This window comes from Thunnus maccoyii, chromosome 11 (genome assembly GCF_910596095.1).
Source record: "Thunnus maccoyii chromosome 11, fThuMac1.1, whole genome shotgun sequence".
Classification (NCBI taxonomy): Eukaryota; Metazoa; Chordata; class Actinopteri; order Scombriformes; family Scombridae; genus Thunnus; species Thunnus maccoyii.
In genome coordinates this window covers 21451079-21472598 of record NC_056543.1, presented here as the reverse complement: position 1 = coordinate 21472598, position 21520 = coordinate 21451079, and the positions used below count along the sequence as shown (strand labels likewise).

Genomic DNA, 21520 nt, shown 5'->3' with positions numbered 1-21520 from the left:
GTCTGTCATCTTTAAAAACATAAATATTAACATCTCAAAAAGGCAAATTGATTGAATAGGAGACATTAAGAAAAATGCTTGCCACTTTATTCCCCCTAGTGGACAAAAAGGGTCCAACAATTTAGGGAACAAACACTAAATAAAATACAAAACAGGTCCTCTATAAATGGAAAATATGAAAATACACTTGCCCTTGTGGCTATCAAAAACATGAAGTACCGGTATATACAGTGGAAACGACCTAAACTACAGACGAGGGAAATATTACACGAAGCTTCGATCTGGGTTTTCAGTCACGCATTCAAGCATTCAGACACATTCACACAACAACAGCATTTCTCAGCAATCGCACGCACACATTCGCCCCCCTCATCCTGAGCACGTGTCTGCTCTTGGTTAGAGTTAAAGAAAAGCTTTAAAAAAAAAACAAAAAAAAACAAAACAAAACAAAAACTTTACCTGCCCGGGTCTAACTTGAAACTTGAAACTGTAAAGACGACAAAGTTAATCCACAGTGATCGCGGATCAGCTTTGCATTCTGTGCCTAATGAAGAAAGTTGAGTCAAACAGAAGAAAGTTGTTTTGATTTCCAATCATTGGTGGAGAGTAAACTTTGCCTGCGGCGGATGGAGAGCGCTGAAATGCGGCCTCCTTCAACTGTCCTTGTCAAGTGTAGTGGTGGCCAGGGTCACTGTAGTGATGGGCTGAGCAATGCCATGCATCTGCATGCGAGCCAGTTTCTTCTGTTCGCATTCAGTCACCAGGTTGTTGAGCTCAGCAGCACTGTAGCCAATCAGAGTCCTCAGGTCGCATACAAATTTGTAGACAAACCGCTTGCCCTGCACTTTGCTGATCATATCTCCATCGTAGTAATACCTAAATGAAAGAGGATATTGTCATGTGAAACAAGTGATGTTGTGTTTCCAATATCACCTTGATTATATACATGTTGTGACAATCCGCCAAACCTCCATCACAATATGTAAAAAACAAACAAACAGACAAAACAAACCTGAGAGCTCTGCTGAGTTTCTCGTAGTTCATCGTTGGCTTGTTCTTGCGTTGGCCCCATTTTTGTGCCACAAGCTCAGGCTGGTTGAGTTTGAACTCTCCCTCCTCGCCCACCCAGGAGATGCAGTCCCTTGAATCTTTGTCTGTCAGCAGCTCCAGCAGGAACTGCCACAACTGGATCTGTCCGTTGTTGCCTGGCACCGGAGACACACAGCATTCAGTTTGAAGTTTTACAAGTAGTCACAGACATTGCGCTGCATTTGATAAACACTGCGCCACAATATGTTATTGCTGTCACAGCTAACGCTAGGAATGTAGAATCAAAACTTGTAGCGCTTGGAGTATTTTCATTTATTATATTATTATAATGATTATATCACAATTGAGAAACTTTTGGCACAAATAAAAAAACATAAAAAATAGTTGCTGATTAATTATCTGTTGACTGACTAATCTATTATTTGCTTTACCTATTTTCACATCTGTATGCAAAGCAACTTTACTGGCAAATAGTCGGCATTGTAAAGTTTAAAATTTAGTGCACAATCCGGCTTTCAGACTGTCTAGACAGAGCACTTAAAGAAGCTTTATAAAAATACAAACAAAATAGTCCTTGTGTGTAGTGTTTGCTACCTGTGCGGTTGCCAGGTGAGCTGCGTTCTTCTCCTGAAATACGGGGCGTTCTGGGACCACGGTTCTGCTTCAATACCTTGATCGCAGTGGGTGTGCTGACTTGAGCCGGGATTATCTGCACAGCTGGAGACAGGGACAGTAAACTTAGAGATACATACATCAATGGTCAGAACTGCTACTGCTTTGTGTATAACTAGTGAAACAGACATTTAGTCAACTATGTTATAAGTGGATCTGCAAGAAAAGGATAAATTCTCTCTCACAAATGTAACTTTATTTAACCTCGCTGCCCTGTGGGCGAGTAAAGGGAGTCACTGTGTACTGTTTGATAACCAGAGTAACTTGTGACTAACCAAATCCAGCTCATAGCTTAGTGTCTGCAGGTCTCACAGAGTTAAGAGGAACACTTTTCAAAACCTTTTCCTGCCCTTTTAACAGATTTTTCACTAGAACACTTACGTTGATCAATGGTGACAGTAGCGTCCCCTCCAGACTGGTCCTGGCTTGCCAACACATCTGAAATAAATACAAAAAAGGGATCAGGATAAACTCTGTACAGAACTCAGATTTGACTCTCCCTAGTACAAACTTGATCCAACTTTGTTCCTCGCTGTACGTCTGTTTACCTCTAAAAAACACACTGTCGACCATTAACATTGTGTATACTGGACACAAACACCTCTGACTTACATTTGCGTAGGAGCTCCAGGTGACTCCAGAGTATCTCTCCGTTGGGCACTTTCTGAAGGAACTCTTCCTGGCTGAAAGAGCAGAGGTCTCGACCTGGGATGTGAATGCTGCCTATTTCCATCTCATCAATGTTAAATTCCTTCATGACCCACACAGCCCAGTGGATCACCTGGTCAGCGGACCAGAGAACGGGGTCTGAGGAGAGAGAAAGAAACCTCATATACTAACAAACACCATATTATATCACCATATTAAGGATTGTTTTCCCCGCAGTGAGGTGTTTTAATGAAGTGCTTCTCACCGTATGGTATGCCGAGGCGGACCTGCTCTTTGCGGTAGCCTTCAAGTGCTGCAGCCCAGCGTGTAACCTGCTCTGAGGTCTCGTCAGACAGGGCGGATCTCTCCACAGCAATGAGTTGTCCCTCTTCCACCAGAGTGGCCTCCTCTCCGGCTGCGTCTGGATCAATCACCACCTCTACTGTCTCTACCGGCTTCACGATTTCCAAAATGTTCAACTTCTCCTCACCTGGACAACAGCAAACACATGACAAATGAGTACACTCGATGTGTGTATGTGCAATTTGAATTTGCGCTCCAACAGCAAATAAGTGACCTTCAAAGGACGCTTTGAGTAATTCACATGGATTTTGTTACGGTTTCTGGTCAGATCAGTACCTGGTTTGGTTATAATCTGCATGCTGAGCTGCACTGTTCCATCTGTCTTTACTCCCTGATCGAAGAGGCTGTGATCAGGGTGCAACTAAAACGAAGAGCACAACAGAGGAGCTGAATCAGAGAGAGAAGTCAATATATGTTTCAGTTCAAGGGAGGACTGATCTCCTGCCTATCAGACCCACATAACACACCTGTGTGCTGTTTTTTGTCTCTACATCGAATCATGAAGAGCATGAAGAGATGTTGAAATGCTTTTTTTTTTTTTTTTTTTTAATTTATGTATGTTGTTACCTGAATATCCTGCAAGCAGATCTCATATGCATCCAGTGACAGTTGGATACGAGGCTCCAAAAGCTTCTTCAAATTGCCGATTGGCTCGTTGATGTCAATGTCTTGCTGGATCAGATCAGATGCAGTGATGGTCTGCTCCTCAACACTACCAGTAAAAAGGAAGAAAGGGGAAAGAACTTGTAAATGTGTAGCTGCTGCAAGTAAAACAGTATGTGATTCAAGTTCACATGTTTCCTCACCCTTCCTCCAGGCATCCCTGTTTCTCCCGTTCATCGATCTCGATCTCTATCATCTCCTCTGGTTCACTTTTAGACATCGTCTTTTCAACAGAGAGCCAAGCTGTAGGAAAGTAATGAAAGAGGTGTTTAACTGTTTTTACAGTGACTTATTTGAACATAACTTATTAATCAAAAATCACTAAAAAGGGACTCAAAACATCAGAAAGGAAAAATTACACTGTTATTTACACTTTTTTAAAAACATTATATAATCTAATACAATGGTTCAAATTTAATGATCACCAGCAAAGGGACAACAATTTTGACAATTGAAGAATCATTTATGAATCAAAAACGTCAAACATTCTCTCATTTCAGGTTCTCACCTGTGAGGATTTGCCACTTTTCTCTGTTTTATGTAATTGTAAATTCAATTTTTCTGGGGTTTTGAGTATTGATAATTTAAAAACACCTGATCTGAGGCTACCTTGGGCTCTGGGTTTTAATTGTGATTTTCACCATTTTATAGCCTAAGCAATCAATAAAAATAAATGATTATTAAAATTTAGTAGAATTGTAGAGGTGTTAATAACATTGTGTCTAGCCATGCATAAACTCTGTCAACTTTAAGCAGCCCTTTTCATTAGATAGTCCTAAAATTTAACATACTACATACATGTAGGAGTCATTGGTGCCCATAGTTTTACTCTAAATTTGATTTATCATATTGTTTTCATTAGGGCTACAACTAACAATTATCTTAATTATTGATTAATCAGACTTTTATTTTCTTGATTAATCATATGGTCTATAAAACATCAGAAAACTGTGAGAAATGTGCATCACAATAACCTAGAGTCCAAGGTGACGTCCTTAGATGTCTTTAAAAAACTAAATAAAACAAACAAAAAATAAAAACAGTATTCCAACACCCCAACATATTCAATTTATTGTAATGTAAATGTACCAAGAAAAGCAACAAATTCTCATTATTTCAAAAACTGGGGCCATCAAATGTTCTGCATTTATGGCTTGAAAAATTGCTTAAATTAGTAATTGATCATCAAAATAGTTTCTGATTAATTTTCTGTTGATCAGCTAATTCATTAGTCGACTTAACTGGTACAGCTCGACTTTTCATAATGCCAGAGAGATTAAAAACATAAGACTTCGACACTATATTGTCACTATTAAATAACACTGACACATTGGCTATCTTGCAAGAAAAGTTGTTGTACTTATTATTTATTCCGTAACTGGAACCCAAGTAGTTTTAATAACTAATGACTCAATTATAACACAGAGAGCATATAGCAGCTTCAGCTTTTGAACAGTGTGTACAGTGTTTAATAGCTGTGTACTGGTGTGAATGTGAGACAGCAGTGATAAAGGCCTCTCAGCCTCGACTCCTCATTGGCCGTCTGGGACAGTTCACTGACTGCTCCAGCTGCTAACATTAGCCCACTCGAAGTCGAGGCTTTGGCGTCTAAAGGCCAACTGCTAGGCCATTAATCACCAAAAACAGTGACCAAACATAACTACACATTATGGAAAGCACATAAAACTCAGATTTAAGCCTCGGACTACACGTGTCGCTGCACTGAAACTGGTGAACAGTTACGGGTCGGGGCGAGGCAGCCCGTTACACAACCGTGAGGTACCGACGAGCTAAACAACCCTTAAATTTATCGTAAACACGCGTCGCGCTTCATAACTTCAACAATTTCACGTTAAATCGCACTTTAACTCTGCGCGTAGGAAACTTTTAAAAACGGAAATAGAATAAACGGAAACAAAACAGCATAGGGCAAATGGAAAGGAGCCGGAAATCCTGGCTAAGGTTTACTGCGTTGTTAAGACTTCCGAGAGCAGCCGTGATAGTAACACGACACGAGTTTTAGAAGAAAAATAAGACTACAGAGCAGCTCTGACCGCGCTAATACTCAGAAACAACACTCTCGGTTTACCAGACTGCAACTAAAAGGAGAAGTAAGGACTAAAAAGCAGTATTAATCGTGTCTGGATGTATACGCACTGTGTGTTTGTAGCCGGACGGTGAAGCGGCGCAGGGCAGCAGGCAGCTATACCGTTAGCATCGCAGCTAACACTCAACTGGTACAAGAGTTTCTCCTGTTTCTATTTTCTAGATCACATCGGGGGTAAATAACTAAACCGTAGAAGCTGGCGTTTACCTGGCTTTAGTTGAAGTGAGCTCTGTGTGTTTGTAAATGTCGGCGGCCTCCTCCCACTAATGCTAACCAGGAATCATCAACAACAGCTAAGCTAAGCTAAGCTAGTGAGCGACAAAATAGCGGGAAGAGTCCCAAAGCACGACAAATATATATCCCATGAAGATGACCGCCTTTTAGTACATTTTTCTTTAGTACAAACACGTCTTTTTCCTAAATATCCATACCTCTTAAAAGTCAGGCCTCGGAAGATCTTGGAAAATGTTCAACTGTGGTAGATAAGCAGCCAAAATTCACACACAGTCGAGTCGATTCATGCAAGTTTTTGGTGAAGTACACTCAGTGAGAGGAGGGGCGGAGACTAACCGGCAGGACTGAAGTTACTCTAAAACTTGTATTGAAATACAGATGACTTGCTACACTTGTCTTTATTTTTTATCGTGTACTAGAGTGTTGTTATATTAATTGTTTTTGGACACGTGCTCGTGTCCATCGGTTTAAACTTTGGTGTGATAATAAAGAAGGCATGCGTGGTTTCCCATCAGCGTTAAACGGAACTGATCACCCATTCTTCATTTCTTAGTCAATTAAACAAAAAAATTGCATTTTTTTGTTTCCCCACCAAGTAACTAACATGCGGAGTAGCATATCCTCCATCCTCATCAGTGATTTGATTTGATTTTGATTCTCCTAGTGTTTGTCCCAAGATATTGAAGTCAGAAATGAGAAGTTCAATGTAAGTAGGATGTGTTTAAAGATGACAATAGTTTGAAAGAAACTATTGAGCATTAATTTTTGAAACAAGTCTGTGTTCAGTGTTCCTTTGCTAAGGAATGTGCACCATGTAACCATAATATTTTAACAGTGTTAAGGCTACATTTTGACACAGGCCCCTGTACAAAACCTCAGTATTGGGTAAAAATACAGGACTCACCTTAGGGCTCTTGCCACTTCAGTAATTTGCCACACAGGCAATATGGTGCGTTTAGGGACCCTTCAGGGGTCTTTGCCAGTTCCCCATTTGCCTGGTTCTTAATCTAGCCGTGTTTTGCAATTTGTAGTACTTTGTGTTTAAATGTGTTTGGTAAAAACTATGTGATGGTTATATTTATGGTGCACCATGTTTGTTTTCACAGACAGGGGAAAACTGCCAAAGTGTTGTTCAGTGATACAGATGAAACTATTTGAATCATACGTAGGTTCTGTTGCATTTCTGTTAATCTGCTGTGAAATATTATCCAAAGGACAAACCAAATGGTTAAAGATGTGATGAGTGTTATTTTGTAAATGATCTGCTGTCATGTTTCTCTTTTTACATTCTTGCTCGCTGATAGGAATTTCTCAAATGCAACGGAAAAAGGAAGGAATAAACTTTATCTGGATAAGATCCATCTGCTCTCTTTTCCTGTTTGTCAAATTATTACTCCATGAGGATTACCAGGATTAGTCTTTTTTATTTTATTAAACATGATAAAATTATATCACTATGTAAAATACACAATATTGTGTAAGATTATTTGGATCTGATGAAACCATGTGTATAATCCATGCTTTAATTGGAAAGTGTTAATGCAGATTAAGCACTGCTCCCCAGACCACACAGGGTAAAGTTAGCTCTTAGAAATTTGCATTCATATACAATCACACTTGGTGGTCTTTATAGTATAACAATGGTAAATTAAGGTCATAAGATAATGTAAACAGTTCAAAAGTACCTTGTTTTAATGCCAACCCTTACCTTAACCTCTACAGTCAAGGTATAGATATATAGGAGATGTGATCATATACATCAAACAAAAGGTTAAATGTTATTTTAACATGCCAGAATTGAATCCCCCAGTGCTCCTTTCAGTACTGTGGATACTCGGCCAGACGTCACAAAACACTTCATGTCATTCTTGCAAGTCACTGTTTAATTCAACTCTATGTGCATCAAACTTCAATACTGAATAAAAAATAATCACAACATGCAACAGTACAACGTGCTGTCATTGTAAAAAAAAATATAGGCAAAGAAAACAGTCTGCTTTGATGTCGGACTTCTCTCTGAGCAGGGAAGGAGGCAACCCCCTGGTCCATTTACGTAGCTCACGGTCCATGTACTACGTCATTGCGTAGCCTAGACGCGATGTCATCTCTACTATCACGAGAGCGCTGACAGTGAAAATCCATTTCTAATTTTATTGTTTGCACTAATAACTGCTCTCATGTTGCAGTGCTCTACTTAGTTTTTTTTAAATAGCATATTTTTATTTTAGATATTTTATTAGGTCAATGGGTGAAGCAGCATAAATCACTATGAGCGGGATAAATTTAACTCAGCAGAGGCAGGGATATGTAGACCAGAGGGGGAAATCCCCACCATCCCCCCGCTAGATCTATCTATCTATCTATCTATCTATCTATCTATCTATCTATCTATCTATCTACCTACCTATAGCATCAATACTGAACAGACAAGTCCCCTTGGAATGTGGCTTACATTTCCATTTTCAAGTTATTATAACATTGAAATTTATGATGTATTTATATTTTATTTACAATTATAGTTATGAGTACATGTATGATTATTATTATTATTATTATTATTATTATTATTATTATTATTATATGACTGTGGTGTATGAAATCAACTCTTGTTTCGAAAGTCACGCTCGAGGCGGAAATGGCCGATATTGTCCAAAATTTCCGGTTTGGATGTCTTGCCTTCAAAATAATGTAAAAACTCAGCTAAATAAAATATGTAAAAGAAACTACTTGTACACTTTAATTGCACACATAACTGCACATAAAATACTGACAACTTGCCAGTCAGAAGTTTTATTTTTTAAGCCTTTTCTTTATTTGTTTTTAATATCTTGAGGATAACTGATTCACCCAAAATTCAAAATGTCCCCATTTATCAGATTAGCCTGAAGTACATTAGATACATTAACTGTATTATTACCCCAGAGTAAAACTGGTTCACAGTGTGGGCACACAATTTAATATAAACAATAAAAACAAGAAAGAAAAAACAATCACAATCAGTGTCACAATTATAATGTGTCTACATCCAAAACATAATCCACACAAAACTACAAAGCACTACCCTGCAGTTGTTATGATGTACAGCTATTAAATATGAGAAAGAATTTAGTGTTAGTAGTGCATTCATTCTAGTGCAGTCCATTGTACAGTATGGGCTAACTTTTGTCCTACAGTTTTCTTTTTTGAATAACAGTTAATTACAGTTTAAACGACAGTGTGGGGACAGTACAGTCCAGTGAGTGAATTTTGATGTATAATAAATACTCTACAACTCGTACAGTGAACATGTCTCAAAATCTAACCCCTGTACAAGAGATGGTTGACTTTGAAGGTCAATTATTAATTACAGTTTAAATGACAATATTAAGATGCAATAGGCTAACATGAGTATTTTAACACACACACCACAAACCAGTACAGCACCATGAACTACAGACTCAAAATCTAACAGCATTCAATCAACAAATGCTGGTGACAGTGCCAACTAAAACATTGTATTAATGTATAATGCAGTGTTATATTATAGCTTCACAAAGATAACATTCATTGCAGTGATATTGCATTTCATTTCATTAGCTTTACCAGGTGTGCCTAATCAGTGGTACAGTACATTTACTCAAGTACTGTACTTAAGTACAATTTTGAGGTACTTGTACTTTACTTTAATATTTCCTTTGAATGCAACTTCATACCACTCCACTTCATTGCAGAGGGAAATATTGTACTTTTTACTCCACTACATTTATTTCATGGCTATAGTTAATAGTTCATTTTCCGATCTAGATTTACAAATAAAAGAGATTATACTTTTTACATTTGATTAATTTAGATCACTTTGTAGAACTTAGTTTTCAGATTTTTTTATTTTTAAAAGCCATAGTAAATTCAATTTGATTACATGTTGTGAGTCAAAAAACATCAAAACTTCCAAGAGACACTCTATTTCTGTATATGTATAAACAATATATCATTGAGTGAGGCCATTTTGCATAATGAATACTTTTACTTTTGATACTTCAAGTAAATTTAGCAACTAATACTTCTGTACTGTTACTTAAAGTCCCCCTCCAGTCAAAAATGTGTTTTTCTTCTTGTTCCCTCAGTTGGATGTTTGAGCTTCACTGTGCAGAATGATGTATGTTCAGAGTTTGACACTAGAAGGCTGTTTTCACATTCATCTACTGAAGAAGGAAAGTTTCCCTGTTAATCCCTGTCCTAAAATCTGAGTTTAAGGGGTGGGCCTACAAGCATAATTTATGACATCACAACTTGTCTGGAGCCATCGAGGGCCAGTTTATAATTTCCACAAGTGTAATGTGGAAACTTGAAACCTCCAGTGCACATACACTGAGAATGAACCTTTCAGTGAGGTGGGAAACATCTTGTATCCAGCAGCTTAATTTTTTGAAATGAAACATATTTGCATATTCATAGATTCTGGATTTATTTTAATGAGGTAGAAGGGAAGATGCCATTTTAAGGATTTTTAACAAGGTAACTGAACATTTTGTATGGAAAAACATGTCAGACACAATTTATTATTCCAACAGAGGATTTTTATATGTTCTAAAACATGTCTGGAGGGGATCTTTAACTTTGAATTCAAGACTTTTACTTGTAAAGAAGTATTTTTTATATTGCAGTATTGCTACTTTTACTTCAGTAAACCACTGTGGCTAATTAACTTTTTGTAATATACATTTTTTGCAGGTTGTGTGAAAAAATTCAGTTCTGCCTGCACAGATTACGCTCTTATTGTGAAGGATTCAGGACGGAAGTGTGCCGTAGCTGCCGGTGGTTGAACACAGACCAGCCAAGATGGCGGAGTACCTGGCGTCCATTTTTGGGACAGAGAAAGATAAGTAAGTAGCTTATATTGATTAAATTTGTTGTTAAGCAATTGTTGCTAACCATTTTCTCCAAAAACCCTCGTTGTCAAGTGCCACTGTGTATGTAAAAATGTGTTGTTTACAGCGTGTAGGTGATACAGTGGCTGTAGCGCCTAATGCTAGCAAGCTAACAGTAAAATACCGCGCCGCCGTTGCTAACCTCACGTTAGCTGCTGTTAACATCTGGGTGCTGAACAGTGCTGGGGTAGTCACAAGGAACAGTCCAGGTAGTTTTCCTGAATGAAAATACAATTACCTTACTCATTAAAGTAGAGTCAAAGTGATATTCTCACTACATTTTCATCCTGTAGTTGGAGAGCGACTTTCTTAAACCCTTTGTTACAATGGAAATATTTAAACAAAGACTCGTAACGATATGGGCTCGAAATTAACTTATCAGTGCGTTATTAAGGAAAGCAAATTGGTTCCCAAATCCTGAAATATTTAAACCTCAGTCCCCCAGCCGTGTGATCTCACGGTGGTAATCTTAAAGTTCATAGCAATGAGTGAGAACAGGTGCTTGTCTCATTCAGTAACGTGGTTATTCTCCTACTACTTTGTAAACCTATTTTATTCCAATGTCTCTCTCTCCTAGCAAAAGTCTTTCCTGTTGCTAGGCAACAGTTCATGCCATGCCCCTATTAAAGCTAAAAATAAACTTAAAACTTACTGAAAGCTTTAGTTAATAAGGCTATCAGAGTACTTGCCATATTACACTCGTTTATAGTGATAATGATTATATGTATTTCTCCCCTCTCCCTTTAGATGATGATTAAATGATGAAGAAGAGTTAAGAATATTTCACAAAGCAAACATTATTTCTCTGTTTTTACAATTTGCTCTAACTAGCCCCACCTAACTTTTTACAAAATCACATAATAAATATTAGTGGGCACTATGCCGTGGCTGGGCACTGGGATTTTCTGATATTCAATATTACTACAAGCAGCCATGAAAGAACTTTGTCGAAATAAAATGGTCTAAAACTAAAGCCTGGAAAAATCCTCAGGAACAAAGTGATCAAAGATTAGTAAACAAGATTACGAACCTGACCAGGCATCTGATACTTGACCATATACTAGTATACTACATGTAATGCTTATATCTCGGTTGGTACCCAAAAAAATAAGGTTTGGATTAAGTGTTAACTAACAAGGAAAAGTGGTCAGTAGGATGAATTACAGTAGGAGGGAAAATTAGACTCCTCCTTCAAGTCAGATCATATTTTCATCCTTATTTCATCTGACAAGATGATGGTCACGCATAAATGATACAATGTGGGTACATTTATCGATTGCCTTGCATAAATGGCACAGCTTGAAATGATGGAGAAATAACATTACAGTTTACTTTCAGGCAGCATATTTATCTAGATGTATACATCAAAATAGGAAACATTGTCAGAGGAGATGTTTGTAAGCCTACCAGAGTTCAGACTCTGGTGTACCAAGGCTCCGGGCTCACATAACAAACCGACAGTGGAAATAGTATTTTCTGCAGTTTGTTTCAGTCATAACATTTTTGAGAAAAAATGTATTGGTTATGTTGAGATAATTGCATCTATTTGGAGAAAGAATTGACTTCAGATGTGGATTTTCAGAGAGATTTTCCAGAGAATATGTATGTTTTCCTGTTTTCCTCATCTCATTATTGTCTCTTTTTCCGCAGGGTGAACTGCTCTTTTTATTTCAAAATTGGTGCCTGCCGACATGGAGACCGCTGCTCCAGATTACACAATAAGCCAACATTCAGCCAGGTAAGATCATATTTTTTTGTCCCCGAATGTCCCGACATTTAATTTCTAGATTATGGTACTTATTCAGTATCAGTACCCAAACATTAGAGAAAACAATATTTTTCTAATGTCTAATGGGAATTATGGTGAGATTTGTTTCTATAAGCCAGCCCTATAACTGCAGTTGTCCGTTAGTGAGTGACTGACTCACTGAATGATGAATTTCACCATTGGTCGGCCGTCTGAGTGTTGGAATTTCCTCATGGCCGTTGTTCTTTCAAAATGAGTCGGCATTAGATGATGGAAGCAGAGGACAGCAGCGCGATGCAGAGTGACTGTTTTTCCTGCTCTGACGCTCTCAGCTCCAATGTTAAATGTAGCGACATCGGCTAAACTCCTTTTTAAACAGACGTGTACCAGCGTCTCTGCGTCCACCTCTACTGTCCAGTGTGATTGACCCTCCGGCTGACAGCGCTGTCAGCAGCCAGCAGGAGAGACACTCCGTAGTGCGTTTGGATTTTATAAATGAAGCTAATACCAGGGTGCAAGTTTTTTTATTTCTCTGACATTTTCACATCACAAACAATGAACAACAGCATTAAAACACGAGTCTTGCTGGTAAAAATGCTAATCATGTAGGCTGTTATATCAGTTTAGTGTGGGGGTGAGCTTGATTTGATGGTAACTGGGTGGAGATAAGCCATCTGAATTTGCACCCAAAACTTTCATTTACAATTTCAACTGCAGCCTCCATGATCGATGGGAAAAGAGGCAGAAAAAAGGTACATAGAGATATCAGGGAGAACCACGGTTAAAGCACCACAAATAACCATCACTCTGATAAAACACTCAATGCAAAGTGAAAAACTAGAGCCATCCGCAGAGTGAAACAGATGACAGAGCAGGGGGAGTTAACAGATAATTAGAATAGTTATAATTAGAATTAAAATAAGTTCTCATCTAAATCAAACATCCCAAGATATGAGTGGAAAGTACTGTTCTTCCTCTGCTTTTATAACCTTTTTTTATTTTTTGACTCAAATGTTGCTTAACCGTGTCATGTGATATGCTATTTAAGTACACTTTACCAGCAAATATCACTGGGACCACTACAGAAAAATGCAGATGAACATTTAATATCCAGGAATTCACACTGACTATTCCAGTAATAAACTGGCCACAGTTTCACACATTGACCATACACGGTTCAGCCATATACTAGGTTTTGACCTGGTCTTGTTTCAAAGCTAAGTAAATCTTTCACAAAGACCTTGCTTCACTGTGAGAAATTCCTTACAACTCTTCAACCAAATTAGAAAAGCCCCTCAGATAACCAGCTGATTTAGTTAATACTTACTTTAATCTTTCATTTTTATCTTCGTACTCTGATACAACGTGTTTTATGTGGAAGGGTAGGGGACTTAAAACAATTCAAGATTTGATTGGCATCATTCCTTACAGGAAAAATATTATCTTCAACATTTTTTTGTTGTTAACAGATTTGACATTATTTTAGAGCAGCATCCTCTCTTGATATTTTAAAAATGTCACCTAATTCCAGGTATTTGATATCCAAGTTGGTACATCCTTTTAATGAACATCTTGAATATTTAGTTGTTAATCTGAGGAAATATTGAAGTGAAGCACCAGGGGTTGATATTTCAGAAGATGCGTGGAAGGAGAGTGTGTCTAGTGAACTCGTGTTCCACTAAGTAGATATCAGCTAATACAGTTTAAGGTTGTATGGAAGAGGTGTGGCAACAGGGCCAGGTTATGCTAGAAAAGAACTAGTTCCAACGATGTGTTGTCTGACCACGTTGAAAAGCAAATGTTTATAGCTGCTTTGAACACCCACACTTGGGTGTCAGGCGAGACACGGTGATCATGGGGATAACCATTTCAGACAGACTCTCTTAGAAGACATTCACAGTGCTGCACTTGGTTGTTCACACGAAAGGTGCCAGAAATAGTTGTGTAACGAATGAAAAGAGCGATAGAGAGAGAAGTTCAAACCTTGACTACTTTCTCACATCCACACACCTGGCCAATCACTGCAGGAAGTAGGTGTGTCGGTTTCGGAAAAGTACAGAAATTGTAACACACAGCCACCGCAATTCCAGTGTTGAAAAGATGTTGGGAACCTGTTTGACAATCTGAAGAAAGAACTGTCGCCTTAACTAATTTATACATAAAGCTGTGAATAAAATGCAAATGAAGTAGTGATATCTATGTGATAGTTAAAGATTCAAACAATAGGACTGATAGACAGTTTACAACGACAAAGACACGGATGAAACCATTGTGATAAAAACACATTGGGGTAGAAGGCTGCTCCCAGACAATACTTGCTTATCAATAGTCAATAAATTGTTACAGTTGACCTTTGATCAGTCAGAACAGGAATTTGCATCCTTGAAAGGGTATTTTCAAATTCTGACGTCTCTTGGTCTGTGGTTGCATTTGAAATCTGTAACTGTACCTCACAGTTTATTTTCTTTTAATGATTGTTATTAAACAGTTTTCAATGTGATTGAATTGACTTATGTTTGTATTTGTCACATTTTTGTCAATATCAAAAAAGTACTGATGTTGATACCTGGTCCTAATCAAAACAAGATCATCCTAAAAAAAAATGTACATGTTGTGTTTCAGACAATTGCCCTCCTGAACATTTACAGGAACCCTCAAAACAGTGCCCAGTCTGCTGATGGTCTGACATGTAAGTGTTTCAACCCTTAACAGGAATCTTTAGTCCTCAAAAATGTAATTTTCTCTGTTTACATGCTCATGTTTTCACTGCCACAAGAACGCAGCAGAAGATTTTTAAACGTGTTTTGTCATTTGTAATCACTTTAGAGGTTTTCATTGATCAACAAATAGTTTACTAAATCAAAATGTGTTGCTAATCATTGAAACAGCCCTTCATGTCTGGAATTAAAGTTTGTCTCAGTTTGTGTAACAAACAAGAATTTGTTGCAGAATTTATGAATTATATCCATGTTTATTTGTTTGTTTCACTTATTATCGTTCTCTTTTATCACCACTAGGTGCCATCAGTGACATGGAGATGCAGGAGCACTACGACGAGTTTTTTGAGGTATTTCATGCCATTTGAAAGATTGTCTCATGTAGTTCTGGTCTCAAACCACAACCACACCAGTTTATAGCTGCTACATTTTCTTTAATGTTAACAGCACGTCCACAGGATCAGATAAAACTATATAAAGTATGTAACTGTTGATGAATTCTTCTAAATATATTCTATTTTAAAATATCAAGGAATTGTTGTAAAGAGCACTGAATGGTGTGTAGTCCATATGACCTGGATTTTATAATTGCAGTATCACACATTGCCATAAACACATGAAGCAAAAGTTATATTAGCTTATCACCAGGTTCATATTTCCAGTAAGTTAACTTTCAAAACAATCGTCTCTGAGAAAACTGCATTATTTACACGTTTATGCACAAAATCTGATCAAAAGTTGAAGTTGTCAACATCTAGATAATGGGCTATAAGTCAGCGTTGCAATATGCAATAAACACTCATTTACATGATGTCACACTTCATTTTTCTCTGCCATCCTCTCAGGAGGTTTTCACAGAGATGGAAGAAAAGTACGGAGAGGTGGAGGAAATGAACGTGTGTGACAACCTCGGGGACCACCTAGTGGGAAACGTGTATGTGAAGGTGGGTGTCGGCCTGAAAACCTCATGTTGCTGCTACTGAAATGCCATTGGTTTTTAATATGCATGCAGAGTCTGATTTTTCTCTTCAAGTAAACTCTGTCTGTCTCTTGATGGTTCTTTGTAGTTCCGTTATGAAGAGGACGCTGAGAAGGCTGTGATAGACCTGAATAATCGGTGGTTTAATGGGCAGCCCATCCATGCTGAACTCTCTCCTGTCACAGACTTTAGAGAAGCCTGCTGTCGCCAGTATGAAATGGGGTGAGTGCTACATGATAGAACAGTTTATATACTTACTACTGTGGGGTCCAAAAGTCTGAGACCACCACTTAAGATACTTCTACTGTGCATTTGTTTCCAATGTAATACTAATTTTTTCCAGTCATCCACTGTGAAATGCTGGTATTTCTTAGCCCACGCCAAGCGTTTGGCCTTTTTCCCCTCCTGAGAAGTGGTTTAGAAACTGCTACTCGTCCTCTGAGACCTCTACAACACAGCCTTCTTTTGACAGTACTTTTGCTGATTGGAGTCTTGTTTTCTTTATTCAGGAAATTCTGTATCTGTTATAAAATTGCTTTTCTGTCTCTCAGGGAACTAAGTTTGATGTATTGATCTTTTGATGGTGTGGTCACTTTTGGTCTTCCTGATCATGCTTTAGATACAACTGATCCAGTTTCTGCAAAGCGTTTTAGAGTTCCATGCACTGCCCCCTTAGAAACCTTTAGTGTAGCCATGATTTGATGCTGAGAAAGCCCCTCTTTGTCTAGAATAACAATTTGACTTCTGATACTTTCATTTAGTCCTGATGTCATGTTTCCCACTATCACAATGCTACTTAGAAAGAAATGATCTGCTGGAAACTTGAGACTCAGCCACATTTATAACAAATGAACAAGTTGAGTTACTTGAACGAGCCTCTGATGAGAAGATCAGATCAGTGTCATCTGAACGCTTCAATGGAAGGGATACAACTCAAGGAAATCTGACCTTTTGTACAAAGGAGTTAAGTTGTTCAAAGCTATAAATTTGCTTAAATTCATTGCTGGCCTAGAAATTGTACGGAATCTTAAATATTTCTTCTTCATTTTACATGTCATAACTTTTGAATCCTCAAACTTTCTGATTATTTCAAGGTTAACTTGAAAATATTTTCAATGTGGTCTCAGACTTTTGGACCCCACAGTATATGTAAAACATAGAGAAGAGTCATGCTTGTAAATAAAATATCCATGGTCCACAACAGAAAGAAATGTTTGTTTTTCCTTTGAGGCAAATTCTTGGCTTCAGTTTTCGAGGCTTGATAGAAAGGCAGTTATCATTTACAAACCCAGATGTTAACAATTTTCAGCACCCTGAATGGCATTGACATCTGATAGGTGCATTGTTTCTTAGAATTTGTCAACTTTACTTTTTCAGCATTTAGATCTAATTTTAGCTCATGTTGTCCTTCTTGAACAACATTAAAAGCAGATTGTAAATGAACACAAATGGAGTGGAACCGGCAATTTTAAGGCAATTTAAAGGACGTTGATTATACTAATGATTAAATCTCACAAACAGGTGATACTCATCAGGCTGAAATGAGCAACAAGTTTTTGCAATTTGGCAAATATGATTTTTTTAACAACAACACGCGCAAACCTCACAGAAAAAAGTAAGAGCAACATATGATAAGAATCTTAAAGTGTTCTTGCATGAGGCTCATAGTGTCCTGCCTAGTTAAATATTTCATAAACTACTGTACAGCTTCAACTGAGAGACCAGTACTGAGGACACAGATCCACAGTATCAAAAGTTCTCAACAGATTGATAAATAGGGTCACACAATGGTGCCTTTTATCCAAAGTTAAGTCCCGATGAAAGGAGGGTATTTTATAATTCTATTTTCATCCATTTGATTAAATAATTTCTTAAAAATAAATCAATTCTTGTGACTGATTGTTGTCATATTTTCAGTGTTTTACAGATTCCAACATAAAGCTTTTGTTCAAAGTCTGTTTATAAGTAAGTTTGTAGCAAGTCTTTGGTTTTAAATGGCTCAATCTCCACATCAGCACACCAAAGATTTGTCCGTTGCAGCTGCTGTGTGAAACTTGCGTGTGACTCCTCTGTTATGTCCTTTTCTTCTCTGCTCTAACTGATTGAAGTTTCCCTCTCTCCGCAGGGAATGTACTCGTGGTGGCTTCTGTAACTTCATGCATCTGAAGCCCATCTCACGTGAACTGAGAAGAGAGCTCTACGGGCGCCGGAGGAAGAGGTACAAACATATTCATCACCTTTACATTCAGGGAGAATTAAATAAACCTACATGAATACTTGTTTTTGCAGATTATAACATCTTTCTCAGGCGAGGTTTGGAAGTATTAATTTTTAACAAATCATAATCACTCCTCCTTCACTTCCGTAGCCGTCATAGGTCTCGGTCACGATCGAGAGAGAGACGATCTCGCTCAAGGGACAGAGGTCGAGGAGGCGGCCGTGACCACGAGAGACGTCGCTCCAGAGACAGAGAACGTTCAGGACGGTTCTAAACCACAAGCCATGACTACTTGTCCTTCCATTCCTGTATCCCTGTATCCATCCCCACTCTTTTTTTAAGTTTGTACCTTTCCCGATCTATTCTAGGGCGAATTGACAGGTACCTGATTTTGAAGCTGTGACAGCATTGATGAACATGTATTTTCTTGATTTCTGAAATGACTTTCACCTCATTAAATTTAAAATTTTTACTTAACACGACTGATTTGTGAATCTCGCTCGTCATTACACGGCATAAATCTCAAAGTTAGGATGTCAATGCTTTCTGATATTAGAGCTACTTACTCCTGTTCAGTCACATGGAGAACAGCAAGAGGTAAATGGACACAATGATTGTTACACCTAACATGTAATCTGTTATTTTTCCAACTCCTTTGAGTGCGCAGAGGTAACTTTTTCAAATGAACAGTCTGATAATATTGCCTGATACAGATAACAATGGTTGTTAAGGAAAGAAATATCCATGGTGTTAGAATAAATTGTAAGTCCTAGAGGGGAGGTTTACTATAAGCCCTTTGGGGTTTCTTATCTCTCCTGCACAATCCTTGCTATGTTTGTTTTTATATACTTTTGTTTTTATCACTTCCTTTGTGCTAATAAATCAAACTAAACTAATGACATTGCTGGTCTTCAACCTCATAGTTACTTAAAACAGAAAACAGTGCAAAGATACATTTCTGTTGGTCTTAGCACTTTTGAAAATCTGACTGGCCATTTAGTTATATCACAAAACTGCGTTATTTTCTTGTTTACCTCCAGTGAACAAGCATGGATTATCTCTGCAGCCACACTTTTTCCTGAAGGGACTTTTTTTCATAATGCCTCCCGTGATACAAGATTTCATCTCTCATAGAGATGAACAAGAGAAATGGAACAATTCTCCCTTTGATATGATGATTAAATACACTTTAATATACAATATAATGAATCTAAAAACAAAAAAAATAATGCAGTAAATAAAGCATTAAAATGCATGTCATTCAAATACATGAATATAAATATGTCAAATTATTATTAACAGCCCTAAATGACTCTGAATTAACTGAGAGACCATTTAGCTATTATTTAGAAAGTCTGAGGGGTTCATAAAACCAATTAAGTTACAATAAATCTCCAATAAACTGTGATAAAGAGCTTATTGATTGTAACAGCCTAATTAGTGCATGTGGCTAATGAAATATTCCCTTTGCCTGCAGGACATTCATTGTGTGTTTGAAGATTGTAGCTACATGAGTCTGTAAATTTTGTCTTAATTCTCATAAGTAAAGTGGTTTTCAGTATCATACAGTTGTTCTTCTGGCCAAATAGTCTCTATAATTACCAGCCTTCCGTTTGACACACAGCTGATAACAGGGACAGTTTCCTCCTTATTGCATTTTAACCACAGCTCTATTATTAGTGTTGGCCTGCTCTGACGTTGCAAATTTGCAGATTATTTGATTATTTCTAACTGAATTTCTTTGTTCTTCCTTGTCCACTATATAAAATATGCACTAATGTCATGTTCTCTAGAACAAGAGAGGAAAGGCGGTGACACTCCATAGTGAAAGAACATCAAATCACCTCATGTATAGGTGTTTTAGATGAATCGTAGTCTAAAACATCGTGTGTGTGTGACAGCAGTGACCTCACTAAAAATGACACATTATCACTAATCAACAGTTATACCTGAGAGGAGGCCCTCCACATCCACACCCACCCACAAACAAAACAACACTCAGCTACTAGTTCTGCATTGATAGTAATATCCGAAACCAGCGAGGCCAAGTTAGGAGCTTTTTAAAAGACAATTCAACACTAGACATTAAATAAAAGGTTTAAAGGTAAAGAAGTCATTTAGACCATGTGGGAGCATTGCATTTACCTTATCTATCCAGAACATTTCTCTCTGAGACAGACGTTTTGGGAGGTTTCCACCACGTATCAAAGGCCAGAAAACTGTAAAGAGGAAGGTCGGCCATGATTTGGTTCCATATAGTTTGTGTTCAGGAAGTTGCCATACAATTGCTACTTGAGGAACTACACTAATGCTGTGACAAACTGTACAATAACTGTATTTGTGTTTTTAATGGAGGATTTTTATAGGAAAAAACTACTAACTGAGAAACTGTAAGATAAAAATGTTCCCAGATGTTATTGTGTGCAGGAGAATATCTACAGAAGCTTACATTTAAAACTTGGATGTTTTGTGCTGTTAAGAGATGGTGACTTGCGATTTACAGTTATGAAACACATTTACACAAGTACTGCATGATTTTGAGTTACTTAATACTTCCACCACACTGAATTTCAGCGGAAACATTGTACTTCACACTCCACTGCATTTATCTAACAACTATAGTTACTATACAGATTAAGAATTTACATGTAAAACATACGATCAGTTTAAAATATGATGTAATAGATTAAACTACCTGCAGTGGCTATTTGTCCATAATCCAAATCTAACAAATTTGAAATCAATAAGCCACTGATGCAAGTCTGATGTCTGTCTTCCATTTTTCTTGTGGTTTATTTTTTCCTCACACTCAAGCAAACAGAAATCATGCATCCTGTTTCCTCTTGAGCTCTGCTGCTCTGTGGTCCTATCAGAGGTGCTGCCCATTTCTCCCACTATAAAACAAGGAACCAGCAATAGAAAACATAATGTGAGAAAGTGCCAAGAATGAATCAAATAAATTGTTCTTACATTAGCTGCACCTCCACCGGCTACATAAAAATGCATCAGTAATAATAATCCAGTACTTTTTATACTTTAATTACACTTTGCTGATAATACTTTGTGTTTAATTAAATTGTGGATGCAGGATTTTTACATGTAAATGACTATTTATACACAGTGGTGTTGCTATTTTTCACTTCAGTAAAGAAGCTGAAATATTCTTCCCACACTGGTGTTTAACTGGTTAGTGGTTGTGTGAGTCAGTGAGTGCT

General features: G+C 37.6%; 2 protein-coding genes across 4 annotated transcripts; one reads left to right on the top strand and one right to left on the bottom strand.

Moving 5' to 3' along the window:
- Positions 1-70: 70 nt before the first annotated feature.
- Positions 71-6315, bottom strand: gabpa (GA binding protein transcription factor subunit alpha). 3 transcript variants are annotated; one of them, XM_042426655.1, is made up of 10 exons: positions 5935-6315; positions 3540-3639; positions 3301-3445; positions 3010-3094; positions 2636-2860; positions 2335-2529; positions 2104-2160; positions 1645-1767; positions 1013-1205; positions 71-876 (listed from the first exon to the last, which is right to left on the bottom strand). In XM_042426655.1, exons 2-10 carry the CDS (start codon positions 3614-3616, stop codon positions 654-656), a joined length of 1323 nt encoding a protein of 440 aa, XP_042282589.1. In that variant the 5' UTR covers positions 3617-3639; positions 5935-6315; the 3' UTR covers positions 71-653. The 3 variants fall into 3 exon arrangements, with proteins under 3 accessions (XP_042282589.1, XP_042282590.1, XP_042282592.1); XM_042426656.1 differs by lacking the exon at positions 5935-6315 and adding an exon at positions 5711-5884; XM_042426658.1 differs by lacking the exon at positions 5935-6315 and adding an exon at positions 5554-5652.
- u2af1 (U2 small nuclear RNA auxiliary factor 1) lies at positions 5389-18782 on the top strand. Its single transcript, XM_042426659.1, has 9 exons — positions 5389-5507; positions 10448-10599; positions 12295-12382; positions 15014-15080; positions 15409-15458; positions 15954-16052; positions 16176-16309; positions 18213-18305; positions 18456-18782. Exons 2-9 carry the CDS (start codon positions 10556-10558, stop codon positions 18577-18579), a joined length of 699 nt encoding a protein of 232 aa, XP_042282593.1. The 5' UTR covers positions 5389-5507; positions 10448-10555; the 3' UTR covers positions 18580-18782.
- Positions 18783-21520: the final 2738 nt, after the last annotated feature.

What these genes read in the sequence shown, in the direction of transcription:
- gabpa (XM_042426655.1), bottom strand. Translation starts at nt 3,616, where the DNA reads ATGTCTAAAAGTGAACCAGAGGAGATGATAGAGATCGAGATCGATGAA. An exon ending in CAGGGATGCCTGGAGGAAGG is followed by an intron (nt 3,446 to 3,539) that starts GTGAGGAAACAT and finishes TTTTACTGGTAG; the next exon opens with TGTTGAGGAGCAGACCATCA. An exon ending in TCTGCTTGCAGGATATTCAG is followed by an intron (nt 3,095 to 3,300) that starts GTAACAACATAC and finishes TCTTCGTTTTAG; the next exon opens with TTGCACCCTGATCACAGCCT.
- u2af1 (XM_042426659.1), top strand. Translation starts at nt 10,556, where the DNA reads ATGGCGGAGTACCTGGCGTCCATTTTTGGGACAGAGAAAGATAA. An exon ending in TGGGAAACGTGTATGTGAAG is followed by an intron (nt 16,053 to 16,175) that starts GTGGGTGTCGGC and finishes GGTTCTTTGTAG; the next exon opens with TTCCGTTATGAAGAGGACGC. An exon ending in TACGGGCGCCGGAGGAAGAG is followed by an intron (nt 18,306 to 18,455) that starts GTACAAACATAT and finishes TCACTTCCGTAG; the next exon opens with CCGTCATAGGTCTCGGTCAC.